This window comes from Gigantopelta aegis, chromosome 4 (assembly GCF_016097555.1).
Source record: "Gigantopelta aegis isolate Gae_Host chromosome 4, Gae_host_genome, whole genome shotgun sequence".
In the NCBI taxonomy this organism is placed as follows: Eukaryota; Metazoa; Mollusca; class Gastropoda; order Neomphalida; family Peltospiridae; genus Gigantopelta; species Gigantopelta aegis.
Window position 1 is genome coordinate 95,938,892 of NC_054702.1, and position 16,063 is coordinate 95,954,954.

A 16,063-nucleotide genomic window follows, 5' to 3' on the forward strand; every position below is an offset into this window, starting at 1 on the left:
GTAGGCAGCGAGTCCTTTTAGCAGTACCCGAGTTTACATGTCCAGCCCCATGTTCAGCCAGCCGTTTTTCACTAACATTAGCAAACTATTTTGACTGGTTCCCAAAGTCATAATTTGGTATACCATGTAGCGTAAAACACAGTTTAGTGAATGTTAGCAACCAACAGTTGACTGAACTTACCCCAGTATATAGACATGCCAGGGAACACAGGCATCGAAATAAGCATTGTGTCTAGTAACCCATTTACAGGTTACCACAAAATATAGTCTGGTAACCTATAGGTTTCCACAACTATATGAAAGTTAGAATTGAACTCCTGTTACTACTACGCGGTCGTTCTGAAATTGTAACGGTGCGTGCGAACATCGGTACGAGAAACGAAATCCGGAAGTAAATTTATCTAGTGGGCGCTGCTTAAACGCGGATTGCCAAAATTGCTTTGCAATTGCACAAGTGCACACGAACATCGGTGCAATTTTGTTTGAGAAAACAAAACGCGGATTTAAATTCCTCTAGTGGACGCTGCTTAAACGCGGAGTGACTTGTGCGCGAACATCGATAATGAAACGCAGAAGTTCTAAATGCATTGCCTGGTTTACGTTCAGAAACGAAACTACCGTGAAATTTTTATCGAGAACGAAACACCGTTCGACTTTTCTAACATGTGGTAACCTCCCGGTAACCTGAACGACCGTTCTCAACTTATTTCGATGCCTGGGAACATACTGTTTTCAAAATCTTGATTAGTGATATTTCAAGTCAATTAAAATTTGATTAGCAACTACTATTTAATGTTTTAAAATTGTGTAGCGATCTCTAAAATTTGAGTAGCGAATCATGACATGATACTGAACAACACATTCCCTGTAAACTCATCTGAAGATCACAGTCTCTTGAAATAGTGTTAAGTGAGCAATCATACAGGTTCAAATAAAAAAAACTTTCTTTTCAATTTTATTGCAAGGCAATCATTTACCTGGTCTCCTAAAACTTTCCAGATGAAAGAGCCGAAATCTGTAGCAGGTCTTCATTATTATAATCGGATCTTTTTACACACATTGGCTGTTTCTAGGTGATGACATACCATCCAATGAAAAACCAATTGCTCTGTGACATTTATGTTGAGGATATATATCAGAAATAGAATACTATATTCGTATCCATTTTTTTTAAATGTATTCAACTTGTTTCTCTTGTTCGATACATTTTAAAAGAACATGCAAGATATTTGGTATTATACTCATGTTTTTTTCAGCCTAACAAATAGCCATACAACTCGGGGATTTATCAAGGATTTTTAGCCAGGGTTCCATGTTTGAAGGGATTGGGAAAATTAGCGCAAGTAGGGCTTTAGATCTCACAAATGTGGACACAACAGGTTTTTTGTCTGTTCTGAGCACACCGAAGTCCTTTTAGTGCAGTAATGTTAATAATAACTGGTAAAAGAATTGTAAAGAGTTGTACATATTCAGAAATGCATTTCAAGTCATTTGACACAAATTACAGCTTATCATTCAGTAGGTTAACATTCAATAGGTTAACATTCAGTAGGTTAACATTCAGTAGGTTAACATACAATAGGTTAACATACAGTAGGTTAACATTCAGTAGGTTAACATTCAGTAGGTTAACATTCTATAGGTCAGCATATTTGTACTTAATTTGGGCATGCCCTCTATTACATCAGCTTTGGTGGGAGTTAAACACCTGGTTATATTAAGCACTTGGGATATTTTTTAGGTTATTGATGTTACATTAATTTATTATATATATTAAATAATTAAATATATATATTAGGAATTTTTAGCATAGAAATTGGTACTTGTCGGTGCCACTTTCTTTTGGGAAGGGGCCTATGTTCGGAATGCCTGAATAAATGCTTCCAACTAGACTGATTTTATATGCCACATACAGACAGACATGGAACAAAAGGCAGGCTTTAATAGAATCCCCAACCTTACCTGATTTTATTTAGCTGGTTATATAATGTGCTGGGGGTAATATTAAACAGATATTCCCTACCTATCCAACACTGATTATTATGCTCTACTACATCTGAAATGTTTTAACTGAAAATGTTTGATGTTGAAAAGAAAAGGAATATTAATTTAATCATCCTGTAGCACATTTTAAATCATGGAAAAAAAGAACTGTTTTATGGGCTACTCTTTTCGATTAGCAGCAAGGGATCTTTTATATGCGCCATCCCATAGACAGGGTAGTACATAGCATGGCCTTTGATATACTAGTCATGGTGCACTGGCAGGAACGAGAAATAGCCCAATGGGCCCACCAACGGGAATCGATCCCACACCGACCGTGCATCGAGCGAGCGCTGTACCACTGAGCTACGTCTCGCCCCTTTTTAAATCATGGTTATTTGTTGTCTTAAATTATATATTTCGAAACCAGGTCTAAAAAACACACTTTTAATAATACTCCTAGCCGAAAAGCAGCAAATGACCTTTTATATGCACTCTCACAGACAAGAAACTTAAGAGGTTTTAGCCAGCTGTTGTAGCACATGCACGACAGAAGAGAGGAAATACATATCATGGCCTTTGATGTATCAGTCATGGGGCACTGGTTGGAGTCCATTCAGAGCAATCTATCCTAAAACCAACTGCACCTAATGTGAGCATTCTACTACTGAGCTAGACCCCGGCCATGACAATTTAAAAAAAAAATAATAATAAACTTACCCTGTGATGTAGGCACTGTTGTGTTGAAGATGGGTGGAGCTGATGAAGTGGCGTGAAGCGGGATGTGTCCACTGTTGGGCGAGGACACAGCCCCGGCGTGACTGTTACTCACTTGTAGCGGGAGGTGTCCGAAACTGTTTGGCATCAGCCCGCCAGTGCTACTGGAATTATCCACACGATCGTTCCCAGTGGCAGGGCCGATCAGCTCGGACGGTATCAAATTCCATCCGTTGAGCTGAACATTGTTTATACCGGAAGTCTGGCAGCTAAGGTTGGACACCACACTGTCCTGAGAATAGCCGGAGTCCTGCGAGGACTGGGTCTGGCGTGAGTGGTTGATGCTGTACGTGAATCGCTCCTCCAGGTAGCCCAGCCACATCCGAAACTGCGACCGCTCCTCGGTGGTGATCGCCGGGTGGATGAGAGAGTACGAGAGGAGCTGCCGGCTCTCCTCGATGTTGACTCCACTCTCGATGGCGTGGGACAGCACCTTGGGGATGACGGTCAGGTACTCCTTCTTGGCCAGCGTGTTCCCCGACTGCAACAGAGGCAGGTAGTTGAGCAGATGCAGGATGGCCTTGTCTTTGTACTCACCACAGAGCTGGCTGATGTGCACTGAAGAAAAGATGGAAAACCAAGATTATTCAGGCTTAAATCTGAAAATGGCAAGAGCGATAGTTTTGTTAGCGCATCTATAGTATAGTTTGTGTAACCCATTTTTTTCTTCACACATTGAATTCACAGATGTGCACTAACAAAAAGATGGATAACAAAGATTATTCAGGTTTCTGAAAATACCAAGAGAGATAGTTTCATTTGCACGTCAATCGCGTAAGTATAGCTTGCATAATCCATTTTGAAATACCAAGAGAGATAGTTTCATTTGCACATCAATCGCATAAGTATAGCTTGCATAATCCATTTTGAAATACCAAGAGAGATAGTTTCATTTGCACATCAATCGCATAAGTATAGCTTGCATAATCCATTTTGAAATACCAAGAGAGATAGTTTCATTTGCACGTCAATCGTGTAAGTATAGCTTGCATAATCCATTTTGAAATACCAAGAGAGATAGTTTCATTTGCACATCAATCGCATAAGTATAGCTTGCATAATCCATTTTGAAATACCAAGAGAGATAGTTTCATTTGCACATCAATCGCGTAAGTATAGCTTGCATAATCCATTTTCCGTTCAAATTCATGATGGGTTACGTAAAAACAAAAAGGGTTACCTGAATTTGTTTTTTTAGTACCCGGTATCCCATAAATGGTTTACGCAACTTTTCAATTCTCAAAAAAAATAATTAAAATGTTGATTTAGCAACATTTGTTATCGATTTGAAAAGTGATTAACAACTTCATATTTAACCATGGCACTACCATATTTGTTTTGGTCAATAATTTTTTTTTTTTTTTTTTTTTAAATTATGACAACTGTTCGGCAATACATTATCCTGTTACATCACCGACAATGAAACAAGCATGGTACAGATCATACTTCAGGTTCAGAAGACCACACTGGACCACTGTAGTTTTAACAGGTAAATAATATATGCATGGCAAATAAAAACAAAAAAACAAACCTCTTGTATTTAACATTACAGAATTGTGAAGCACTCCTAAAACTTACATAATGAATCGCGACACAATACTGAACAAAATGTTTCCTGCTTTTTACCACATAAGAAAACAGTATGGCTGTAGTATACGGTTCCCTTTCCCTTTCAGTCGGTAACCAGTAATTTCAGCTAATAGGAATCAATTTTCATTAAATTCTACTGAAATCGATTTTTAGATTCTCACAACTTTATATCATGGGAATGCACCAGAATCCAATTACTTTCTAATAGATTCCAGTTCTGAATACTGAATGTCGGACTATTTTTTTTTTAAACACTGATGTTATGGGAATCTAATTCTCACTCTTTTCCTTCAGGGGAATATTATCAATTTGTGAACGCAAACTGATTTCTGCAACTACACGTAACTGCATATTTTAACACATTTTAACATATATTTCTTTCATTTCTATTTGTACCATTAGCCTTGTCCTCATATCTTTAATACCGCAGAACCACTTGTTTTGGTTTTCAAAAGACCTTCTTTACCATCAGAAAGCAACACACCAGACAGTAAACTTCTTCAAAATTAAATACATGTACCTGAACATGGAAATTAAGAGTTTTATATTGGAAATACAAGAGGGCTTCTAAATATTTACAACAAGTAAAAGCTGGCTTGAATTTGAGATTTGACAAAAACAGAAAGGTGGAATTTGTATTCCAAATACAAGATTCCTCAAGATTTTATGTACAGACTGATACTTGGAAGGAAAAACATTTATGGGTACGGCGCTATGGAATTGGATATTTACAATGAGTGTGCTAAATGCAACCGCAGTCACAAGGATATATGGGGGGCCTCCACCAGAAAGAAAATCATACAGCAGGCCTCGAAATATAATAGCCTTTAAAAATCTAGGAAATGAAGGGCACCAAGGCTAACCTAAAAGGCACAAAGGCTACGTTCATACATTTTCAAAGGGCACCAAGGCAGTCTTTTTTAGGAAGTCAATTTAACCAGAAAAAAACTTGGTCATTCATCAATAAATCAAAGTATTGTACTGGTGTCATTAAACAAAACAGTAATTTATTTTTTCTGTGGTGTCCTTAAAGACAACTTTGGTGGAGAGAGATTATGACATATCTGGTCTCCTTGAACAAACACTGATGCTGTTCCATCTCATTACAGCAGGTAATGGATCAAAGTCCACTGGTTTCAGACCATCTGAGCAGATGGAGTATGACTGAAAGAACATTATATTTGAATGGCTGGACAATTATGTTAAAGTCTTAACATTAAAGAAATAAAATAAAATAATCTATAATAAAAGTAGATATGTTAATTTTATCTATTAGTTTGTGAAGGTATCTCCAGAGAATCACTGTAGAATACAGGTACTAAGTTTCAGAATTAACTAATCAAGATTTCTATTTCAATTTTACAATCTCATTAATTAAAAAACCCACCCCAAAACCCTCAAGTTTTTACAAGTTTAGACATCTTTATTATTTTGTGGAGACTAAAAAGAGAATATGTGTATTACGTTTCAGAACAATACAATCAAAGCTTTAGGAAAAGGGATGAAATGTTCAGTGTTAAATTATTTGAAATACAAATAATTAAATAAATAAATGTTCAAACCAAATCATTTACTAGTAGGTTTTTAAAAATTTAATCTTTGTATTATTTTTGTTGTAAATTCTATATTTAACAATAATAAAAAAAATCCACCCTAATTTCAACTTTTTCTCCAACAAACATAATTGTAATAACAAGATTAACCAAATGACCCATTTAATTATAGAATAAAAAATGTGGAGGGAAATCCCATTCTGTCATGTGACCATATCCACAAAAACGTAAATATTGTCGGAGGACACCATGGCCTATTTTCTTAAGTATGTTTTCAGCATTTATGGATTATTTTTAATGTGTGTGTGTGTGTGTGTGTGTGTGTGTGTGTTTTAAATGGAGGTTGAGGGGTGTGTGTGTGTGGGGTGGGGGTGGGGGGGCAGCAGCGATGGTTTTTATACACCCCCACCCCACGTATTGGCACCTTCTTACGCCATGCCCTGGACCCAATCACTGGCGTTGTTAGAGACTGGACCCAGACTAGACATGCCTGGACGTTGAATGGATATGAGCATAACTAATTTGTTTGAAACTGGAATCATTAACACGTGCTCTTATTAGGTACCACGGTAATTGGTGACCAGTGATGTATAGCATGGATAATAATTAAATAAACGGAATATTCAAGAATAACCACAAACATTAAACAGTTCACATTTATTTCAGTGTTTCAGTTAATTGGGAATAAATTAATTTGTGTGATTTTAGCATGGGTCCGTTCAATAGGCTAATAAACATTAAAACTATAACGCCTTTTTTATTACTATGAAATTTACTACAAGTTATTCATTTCTAAGCCGATTGATTTGTAAATTGCACACAAAATTAGTATTGTTTTGTTATTTCCAATACACGTTTACTTTTTTACTTTTCAAAATTTGTCATGAAGAATATCGATAACAACAGCCCCAAGTTCAGCCAGCAAACGTTTGTCTGACGTTCGTGAACTATTTGATTGGTTCTCAACGTGGCCATTTGGTTTATTGTGAAGCGCACAAAGCTGGTTGAATGCAGCTGACATTTAAATAGCTAATAATAATAATAATTTTTACCTGAAATAATGAAAACGTTTTGACAATTTTTGTCTTCTTTAGTCTTCTTTTTCTTCTAGGCATGGTTTAGCCTATTTTTGAAGAAAAAAAAAATTGCCCCGGGTTTTTTTTCCGTAAATGTACGACGTTAAAACTTTCGGCAATTTACGGTGGGGGTTTTTCCCATAACGCTGTACGTTTCAACCGTAATTTATCATTTGTTACGTTCGATGTGCAATTATAATACATGACCAAGAAACTGTACATACAAACACTACCGAGGAACATCGAATTTGTGCATGTTTAATGTTTTAAAATAAAAGTTAGGGTTATACAAGTTTAAAAAAAGAAACCAAACACAAAAGGGGCACCACAAGAGGTAATTAAAAGGGCACGGTTATTCATAGCCGTAAAGTAACTGGTATTTTTTAGGCATCACGACAAAGGCACAAGGCAGTACGGCAAATGCTGTGGAGCCATCGTGAATTTCGAAGCCTGATACAGTAATAATAAGTCATTAATGTTGTCAAAATGTTAACTTAAAAAAATAAAATCTAAATAATTTGGGTATGGCGCCATACCAGTTTTACCCTCTGGCAGAAACCCTGGAAAGGAATGTTTTACTCAACTCACTCAACACATTTTAATTACAGTAATAATAATATGTCATCGGACATAATATGGCTAAAGACCACACAGATAATGAGAGAGGAAAGCCGCTGCGACTACACAACCTGCTGCTCGTTTCAATTTACAGCAAGGGATCTTATATATGCAGAATTTTAAAGACAGGATAGGACATAACACGGCCTTCATTACACCAGTTTTGGAATTCTGGGTGGAACCAAAAATAGCTCAATCGTTGACCAAATAGGAGATTTATATGTATGCATGGTAAAATAGACAGAGATGCAAATTCAAGGGTGTTAATTTTTTAAGGATGTTTATTTAAAAAGTAGGCGACTATGTTAAACATCTTCCTTAACAATGCAATCTGTAAAATGTAATCAGTGTTGAAGTTATAAGAGCTGATAAAATTCACCATTAGTAAGTTTATCAGTATTATTAAAACAGGGTATCAATCAGTTGGTGAAAACTAATGGCCGATTACAAAAATATAATCTGATTCTCAATGAAATTTACAGTAATAAAAACACTCAAGTAAGTTTGTCTCTCAATTAAAAGTACATTTAAACTTTAATAAAACCTAGATCCTTTGTAAGGCCTCAGCTGAGTAAATTATCAAGAAGGTGACTACATTAAGTTGACATCTGGAAAGCAAATACTAATGACAGGCATTTTTCTGCAATGTAGTTTTACAGACATCACCATTAAATTAGTGTACGGCTGCTTATAGGTACATGTACTATAACAAGTAAACAATTTATAAACAGGTATAGAGATACATACAGTACATATAGAGGTTACACAGATACAATAAGACTTATAAACGGAAACGTGTATAGAGGTACAAATACAAATTCCAACAGGTATACTAGTAGGTATGTACATACAGAATTAAACAGGCTGCAGATTTTGCAAAGATTCCCAGTTTCCACAAATCCCAAGAAAATCTTTAGATTACATTATTTTTATGCTTCCGGCAAAATCATTAAAAATCATCAAATTCAATGCCTGAACATGTATATAAATGGGTTAACAAACAAAAATAAACCTGTTTATTTATACCTGTACACCCACGGGTACATGAAAGAGCATGTACAGCTATACATGTACATATGAACAAAGGAAATTACCAAAAATAGACAAGGAACATGTACAGGGTATTCTTAACAATGACAAAGCAAAAACATCTATCAGAACAACAAGCTAAAAGAATTGTATCTACTTCCTTGTCTTGATATAGAAATAAATGTGACTGTTTGCCAGGCGAGTCATATAGGAAAGACAGGTAATAAACAAGTGTATAAAAATGTAAATCAACTAATCAGTGTTTCACGGGATTAAAACTGGTGAATCCTTATCCACAACACATACTAGTAGCAATTAAAATGTAAATCAACCAATCAGTGTTTCACGGGATTAAAACTGGTGAAGCCTTATCCACAACACATACTAGTAGCAATTAAAATGTAAATCAACCAATCAGTGTTTCACGGGATTAAAACTGGTGAAGCCTTATCCACAACACATACTAGTAGCAATTAAAATGTAAATCAACCAATCAGTGTTTCACGGGGTTAAAACTGGTGAAGCCTTATCCACAACACATACTAGTAGCAATTAAAATGTAAATCAACCAATCAGTGTTTCACGGGGTTAAAACTGGTGAAGCCTTATCAGCAACACATACTAGTAGCAATTAAAATGTAAATGCAGGGCTAGCTCTGGCACTCGCCAAATTTGCCATTTGTGAATTTTAAAAACACTGGACAATTTTATTTAATTTGGATAAATAATTTCATGTAATAATTTACATTTTGAAAGAAAGAAAGAAAGAAATGTTTTATTTAACAATGCCCTCAACACATTTTATTTACGGTTATATGGCGTCAGACATACATGTATGGTTAAGGACCACACAGATTTTGTTAGGAAACCCGCTGTCGCCACTACATGGGCTACTCTTTCCGATTAGCAGCAAGGGATCTTTTATTTGCGCTTCCCACAAGCAAGATAGCACAAACCATGGCCTTTGTTGAACCAGTTATGGATCACTGGTCGGTGCAAGTGGTTTACACCTACCCATTGAGCCTTGCGGAGCACTCACTCAGGGTTTGGAGTCGGTATCTGGATTAAAAATCCCATGCCTCGACTGGGATCTGAACCCAGTACCTACCAGCCTGTAATTTACATTTTGATCGAAAATAGCTTTAATTGTGTAATTTTTAAAGTTAAATAGAGACTATAATTTGGCTAACCCAGAGCTAGCCAAGTAAATGACATTTTTAAACGATGAGAAACAGACTGGTGTTTGTGGTGAAGAAGTCGTTAAACCAGGTCAGACCTTACTGTTTTAGAGGAGCTATCACTATCCTCCCCCCCCCCCCCCCCCCCACTCCCTTGAGTTCAGGGAGAATATTTGTTTAGCTCCCCTTGGCATGAAAAGGTCAATATGGTAATCTTCAATGGCTCCCCATAATCTAAGTTAGTGGAGCAAATAATCACGTTTCCCAGCTTACGGCTTACACAATGTATGCATCTCACAACTTCTCTCTCACTAACCTGTCCTTATATCAGAGTTCGACAAATCCGCTAGCCCGACGCCCGTGGCTAGTGGTTTTTAAGTTCGGGTTAGTGAAAAATGCAAAACCACTAGCCCGCAGGGCTAGTGGTTTCCCCCCTCCTCTCGTTATCGCTCGATCGTGGGTTTTTTCTTTTCTTCTTTTTCTCTCGGCTGAAATTTCATTTAATAAATTTGATTGTGACGTTTGTCATCGAATAATATCAACAACGCTATCAGTATATAATAATAATCTACTTGAGCTAGGTCTGCAAACTGCAGTAACATGCTATCTCTACATCGTCACAGTTACAGCATGAATTGTTTACTTTTCCCGTTGAAGTTTCTGGCACAGGAAATAAGTCTAATGACATGCGTGTTTTGATTGGTTGGACACGTCACATATGTTTTAGGCTAAGAACTTGGCGAAGACAGGTTAATCTCAATCAAGTAAACCCCAGCCATGCTTTGAATTTCAGTGTTTGTTTTATTTACCTATTGTTTTCTAATTTAACACTTCGCTGACATGTGGTTATCGGCAATACCTTTTTTGTTCATCGGATTAGATGTCGCCGTTATATTCTTTTGATATCGGTCTGACACAGGATAATGCCCTGTATTTGAGCGACATAAATAGTAGGCCCTAAATATATAACCAACTACCAAATACACTGAACCATCTATTACCGTGTGTCACACTGTCATACCTTCATTTAAATTTAATTATTTCGATAGTGGGTTTAGATACCAACCATGAGTTTGCTCAATTATTTTTCCCCGGGGAGAGGGCAAAAGCAAAAACGGGACAATGACGATGGATCACACTTGACAAAAGACCAAATGTACAACACGACAAAAAACTGAAAGTTACAACATGATTTAAGAGTTTGTATTATTTTACTGTTATACTCATAAATGTGTAATGTTACAAAAATTATATAAAAATCCAGTTATAATTTATCAGGAATTTGGGCTAGTGCTTTATCTTGGTGGGCTAGTGGTTTTGACAAACCCACTAGCCCTGTGGCTAGTGACTTTTCAAAATATCTCAATACTAGCTCTTAATGACTTCTGTCTCACTATATATATATATATATATATATATATATATATATAGTGAGATAGAAGTCGTTAGGAGCTATATATATATATATTCACACACAGCCTAGTTAACGAATGTGTTGTGGTCAATTTGCTTGAACCGTATCAGCATGAAATTATTCTTACAATAATTTTATTAATTAATTAATGCGAATTTGAGGATTGTGACTCCTTGCTATCTATCTATCTATCTATATATATATATATATATATATATATATATATATATAAATTTTCATGGTTTGTAATCACAACTGTCTTCCTGTGCACAGCTATAATATCAGTGTGATACCGCACACCAGACAAACGAATTACCAGCTCAGACAGTGAATCGTGCTACAGGTATTTTCAGTTTCTGGTTTTCCACGCACTGCAGGTCTTCCTGCACACAGTGGTACTAGCACTGTGAGTCAAACGACATTGTAAGCCAGCGGAGAGAGTTAGCCAAGCTGACAGGGAAACAGCTGGCTCCCGTCGCCCACCTGTTGCATATTCTGCTGAGAGACCGTCTCTGTCTACCTGGTGGTTTGTAACAGTTACAGACCTTGGCAAACTATTACCAAATAAAATCATTACATATCTGGAGATATCTTGATAAACAAAACAAATTAGAATGAAACAATTAATGACCCACATGTACATATATATATATATATACAAACACACAGACCTGTACATGTATGTAAATATGTTGGCCGTATCGTAGATGACATAAAAAATAATGCATAAGCCAGGTCATGGCAACAACACGTGAATTATCAATGTCAACAAATGCCAGCTATAGTCAATCCACAAAAATGTTTTTTGTAAATAATTTCAATTTGGTTTGACGTAAGAAGAAAAGTAAAAGTATTTTGCAAATAACAAAAATAATACTATTTTTGTATGCAATTTTGAAAACAATCGGCTCAGAAATAAATAACTTGTAGTAAATTTCATAATAAGAAAAAAGGTGTTCACTGTGGGACGGACTATAGAGGTACATGTATATATACTGAACAAAATAAGAAACTTCTGCTAACTTTGCTTGAACATAACTTGATGAAAACAAACCGTGTGGAATAATTTATATATGCGTTTAAAGAGTGTTCCATGATGCATTGTTTGGTGCAAAAATCATGGCCATAGGTTAATAGAAACTGGGAGAAATTTTGACCAAGTGTGGTAGGGGTTAAAAAAAAAAAAAAAAACCCACTTAATAACGGGTATGACCACCTCTTGAATTGACCACTGCAGTGCATCGCAGGTGCATAGAATTGACTAAAGTGTTGATTTCTGTCTGTGGAATATTGTTCCATTCCTGAATGAGCACTTGACGAAGTTCATTGACGTTAGCGGGTGGGTTGGGATGACGCCTCAATCGTCTGTCCAGACTATCCCAGACATGCTCGATGGGGTTGAGATCAGGACTTTTAGCGGGCCAGTCATCAATGAAATCAATGTTATTTGTCCTAAGAAAATTTACAGTGTGTCTAGCTGTATGAGAGGTGGCATTATAATGCTGAAAAATCGAGAAGTTGGCGTTGTTATGGAACAGAGGAATGACGTGATGAGCGAGAATGTCATCGCGGTAACGTTGAGCATTTAAATTGCCATCAATGACGACTAGTGGTGAACGATAACCATGGGCAATGGATGCCCAGACCATGACACAACCCCCACCCAACGAAACGATCTCGTTCAAAAACATAACAGTCAGCATAGCGTTCATTTCTCCTATGGTAGACGCGCACCCTGCCATCACGCATGCCAATCACCCATGCCAATCACCACATTGTAAAGAAAATCTGGATTCATCCGAAAAAAGAACGGTATTCCAGCGTCGCCGTATCCAACGAGTGTGTACACGTGCCCAATTAAGACGATGACGTTGCGTTAAATCGCATCCGACGTAAAGATGCCATGCATGTAAACCGTTCTCCCGCAGATGATTACGAACAGTTTGCCCACTGATTCCGTTATTATGAAGCCCAGGTGTGTTAGCAGCAGTAGCAGTGGCAGTTTCGAATCGATTGCGCAAATGCGTGTTCATGATATAGCGGTCTTGACCATGCGTTGTAACACGCGGACGTCCACGACATGGCAAGTCGTTGGTGCTTCCTGTCGTTCGAAATCTTACGCGAAGATTTCGTATCGCTCGACTAGAACTCCCAACATGCCTTGCAACATCTTCTGTTGACATGCCAGCATCAAGCATGCCAATCACCCGTTCGCGTAAATTATTGGGTATTCTTGGCATACTAAAAATGCTACAATGTAAAAAACGTGGGTTTTTTTTACAAATTTCGAAGCGTTTTCATTCACTTGACAACAATGTCAGTAAGACAAGTAAAACAAATTGACCAAATACTACACGGGACATGTCGAACCATGCATGCACGTGCAAATTGAATTTCACGTTGTCGACGATTAACAGTGCAAAAATAATCGATAAAATTCATGAATCCTGATAATACAGCTCAAGGCTAATACTACCTATATAATTTCATTACACAATGAATTCTTTAACACAACAAATACTATGTGTACAAATCGGAAGTTTCTTTTTTTGTTCAGTATATGTGTGTATTCAAGAAAAACTAAGGCCATTATAAACTAAATGCTTGATTTTCATTTAATTTATTTAAAATTTTTAGGACAATTTTTTTTTAACCTTCTGACTACTGCAGGCGAGATATCTCGCCTGACGTCACATCAGTCGATATACTGTACACTGTATACAGTGCATTCCCCAATTCATATTTCCCACCGTTTTGCACACGACACTCACCGGAAACAGAAATATAATTAAAGAAAAAAGATATTTTTTTCAAAATGGTGGCTTTTGTTTTGATTTTTTCAATTGAAAATATCTTGAAATTTTGAGTTCCAAAAGTGGTTTTCGGCAAGTATTTTCGCTTGACAACAATGGCGGCACGTCGCGGTCATTTTCAGGGATCGATAGCTGATTGTGACAGCTAATTTGATAATAAATTTGATCGTTTTACCAACAACGAAAATTACCAAATATTGCAATATGAATCTTAGTTAGGGTTTTAAAAAAAATTCTGTGTTAGAAAACCACTGTTATCGGGAATAATGGACATAAATACTGGACAGCTGGCCACAAATGCCCGTAAGTAAACGCAACTTTTTTAATTTTTTGCCTAATTTTAATCACCATTAGCCGATCTAAAATAATAAAAATTACAAAAAAAGACACGAAAATAATACTTACCAATTAGTATATGCACTTTATTTCATGTTTTTATAAAACATTTAAGTGAATATATGTGAGTAAAAATTATAAACTTGTACCCACTCAACGTGGCTTTTGTTAAAAATTAATCCAGTAGTCTAAAGGTTAATGTGGGTGGGTCTTTGTCCTGTGGACAGGCAGGGATGAAAATGTAAGATTTACTTTTTAGTGGCCTACTGGCTGTTGATACATGTAGTGTATTGATGACTGCTGCCATGTCGTTGTAAAAAATACTAATTTACTCATTTATTTGATACATCAAAGTTATACTCTATTCATTTTGTTATTCGGCACCCAAAGAACCAAATATATTTAAGTTTTAATGTGCAACAATTTAAAAGAATCGTTTAAATGAAGGCACTTTTCCTTTATTCCCATAGTGAAATTTACGTCACCTGTTGCTTGAAGAAAACTAATGATTACGCTATTAGTAATATAGCCATAATGGAAACACGAGCAGACACAAGTTTGCCGATTAACTGTAGTAGCAAGTGAAATAATTACATGTACCGTTAACAAGCCACTGGGAACAAAAAATGTGTGTAAACCATTTATAGGTTTAATTAATTAATATACAAAACAAACTGATGCAACCCATTTAGTTTTTGCATAACCTTTTATGACCACGTAAATGATGTTCTGAATATAATGTGCGAACAAAAATGGATTACGCAAAGACGACTTGCATTCATAAGCAACATAAGCACACAAACTAAGATTCTCGCAACAGGGAACGTTTTGTTCAGTATCACATTACAATTCACTACGCAAGTTTCATAGATCGTTACACAATTTTAAAATATTCAACAGTAGTTGCTAATCAATTTTGAATTGAGAAAAAATGGCGATAGCAGGGGTTCTGGAAGATTTGAAAATTTACTGACCATGGTGAAAAATTCACTTGCCCAATTTTAATAAAAAATTATAAAACAAAAAAACAGTAAATTGAAATAATTAACTTTTTAATGTCCATTTTTCATACTGAGATCATGTTTAATCAATTTGTCAATTTACACAACAGATAGGCTCATTGGGTATGCTTTATGGTTTGTTTAGAAAAATATGCAAATAATTTTCATCAGTTCAGAATAAAGTTACCGTACCTATTAAAATTTTAAAATAATTGGTCCACTAAAACCACCTAAGTTATAAAAAATAATCCATGTTACTGAGATATTACAACAATTAACAGCATTATTCATTTACTTATGAAAGGGAACTTACCCACCCCCTCAAAAAACAAAAAGAGAAAAGAAACAATTAAGAACCTTTATTAGCATAAAGTGTACATGTATTGCAGTTTAAGCCACCCCCACCCCCCACCCCTCCAACACACACACCATATTAGTAATTTAGCAATTTGGGTACTTTGTTAAATATATCTATTTAAAAAAAATAATAATAATAATAAAAGACTGGTTACCGTTTTGCATATTATTAGTATTAGAGTAACAAATCTTTGGATTTCAGTGTAAAAAGCAAAATGGCGGCAAAACAATGAACTTTAGTTTTTCCAATGTTTACACTTTATAACTTTAATAAAGTTATATCAGTAGGTATATTGATGTCATGGATGGGTCAGAGATTACTGGTGGCTAACTATTTG

At 36.0% G+C, this 16,063-nt stretch overlaps 1 protein-coding gene across 2 annotated transcripts in view; it reads right to left on the reverse strand.

Annotated features, from left to right (window-relative positions):
* LOC121371477 (protein Smaug homolog 1-like) overlaps nucleotides 1–16,063 on the reverse strand; it is a 76,953-nt gene that overhangs the window by 44,648 nt on the left and 16,242 nt on the right. For both annotated transcript variants that reach the window (XM_041497397.1, XM_041497396.1), the window contains exon 3: nucleotides 2,704–3,318. In XM_041497397.1, coding sequence (XP_041353331.1) covers nucleotides 2,704–3,318 — 615 coding nt within the window. The remainder of the gene's footprint in view (nucleotides 1–2,703; nucleotides 3,319–16,063) is intronic.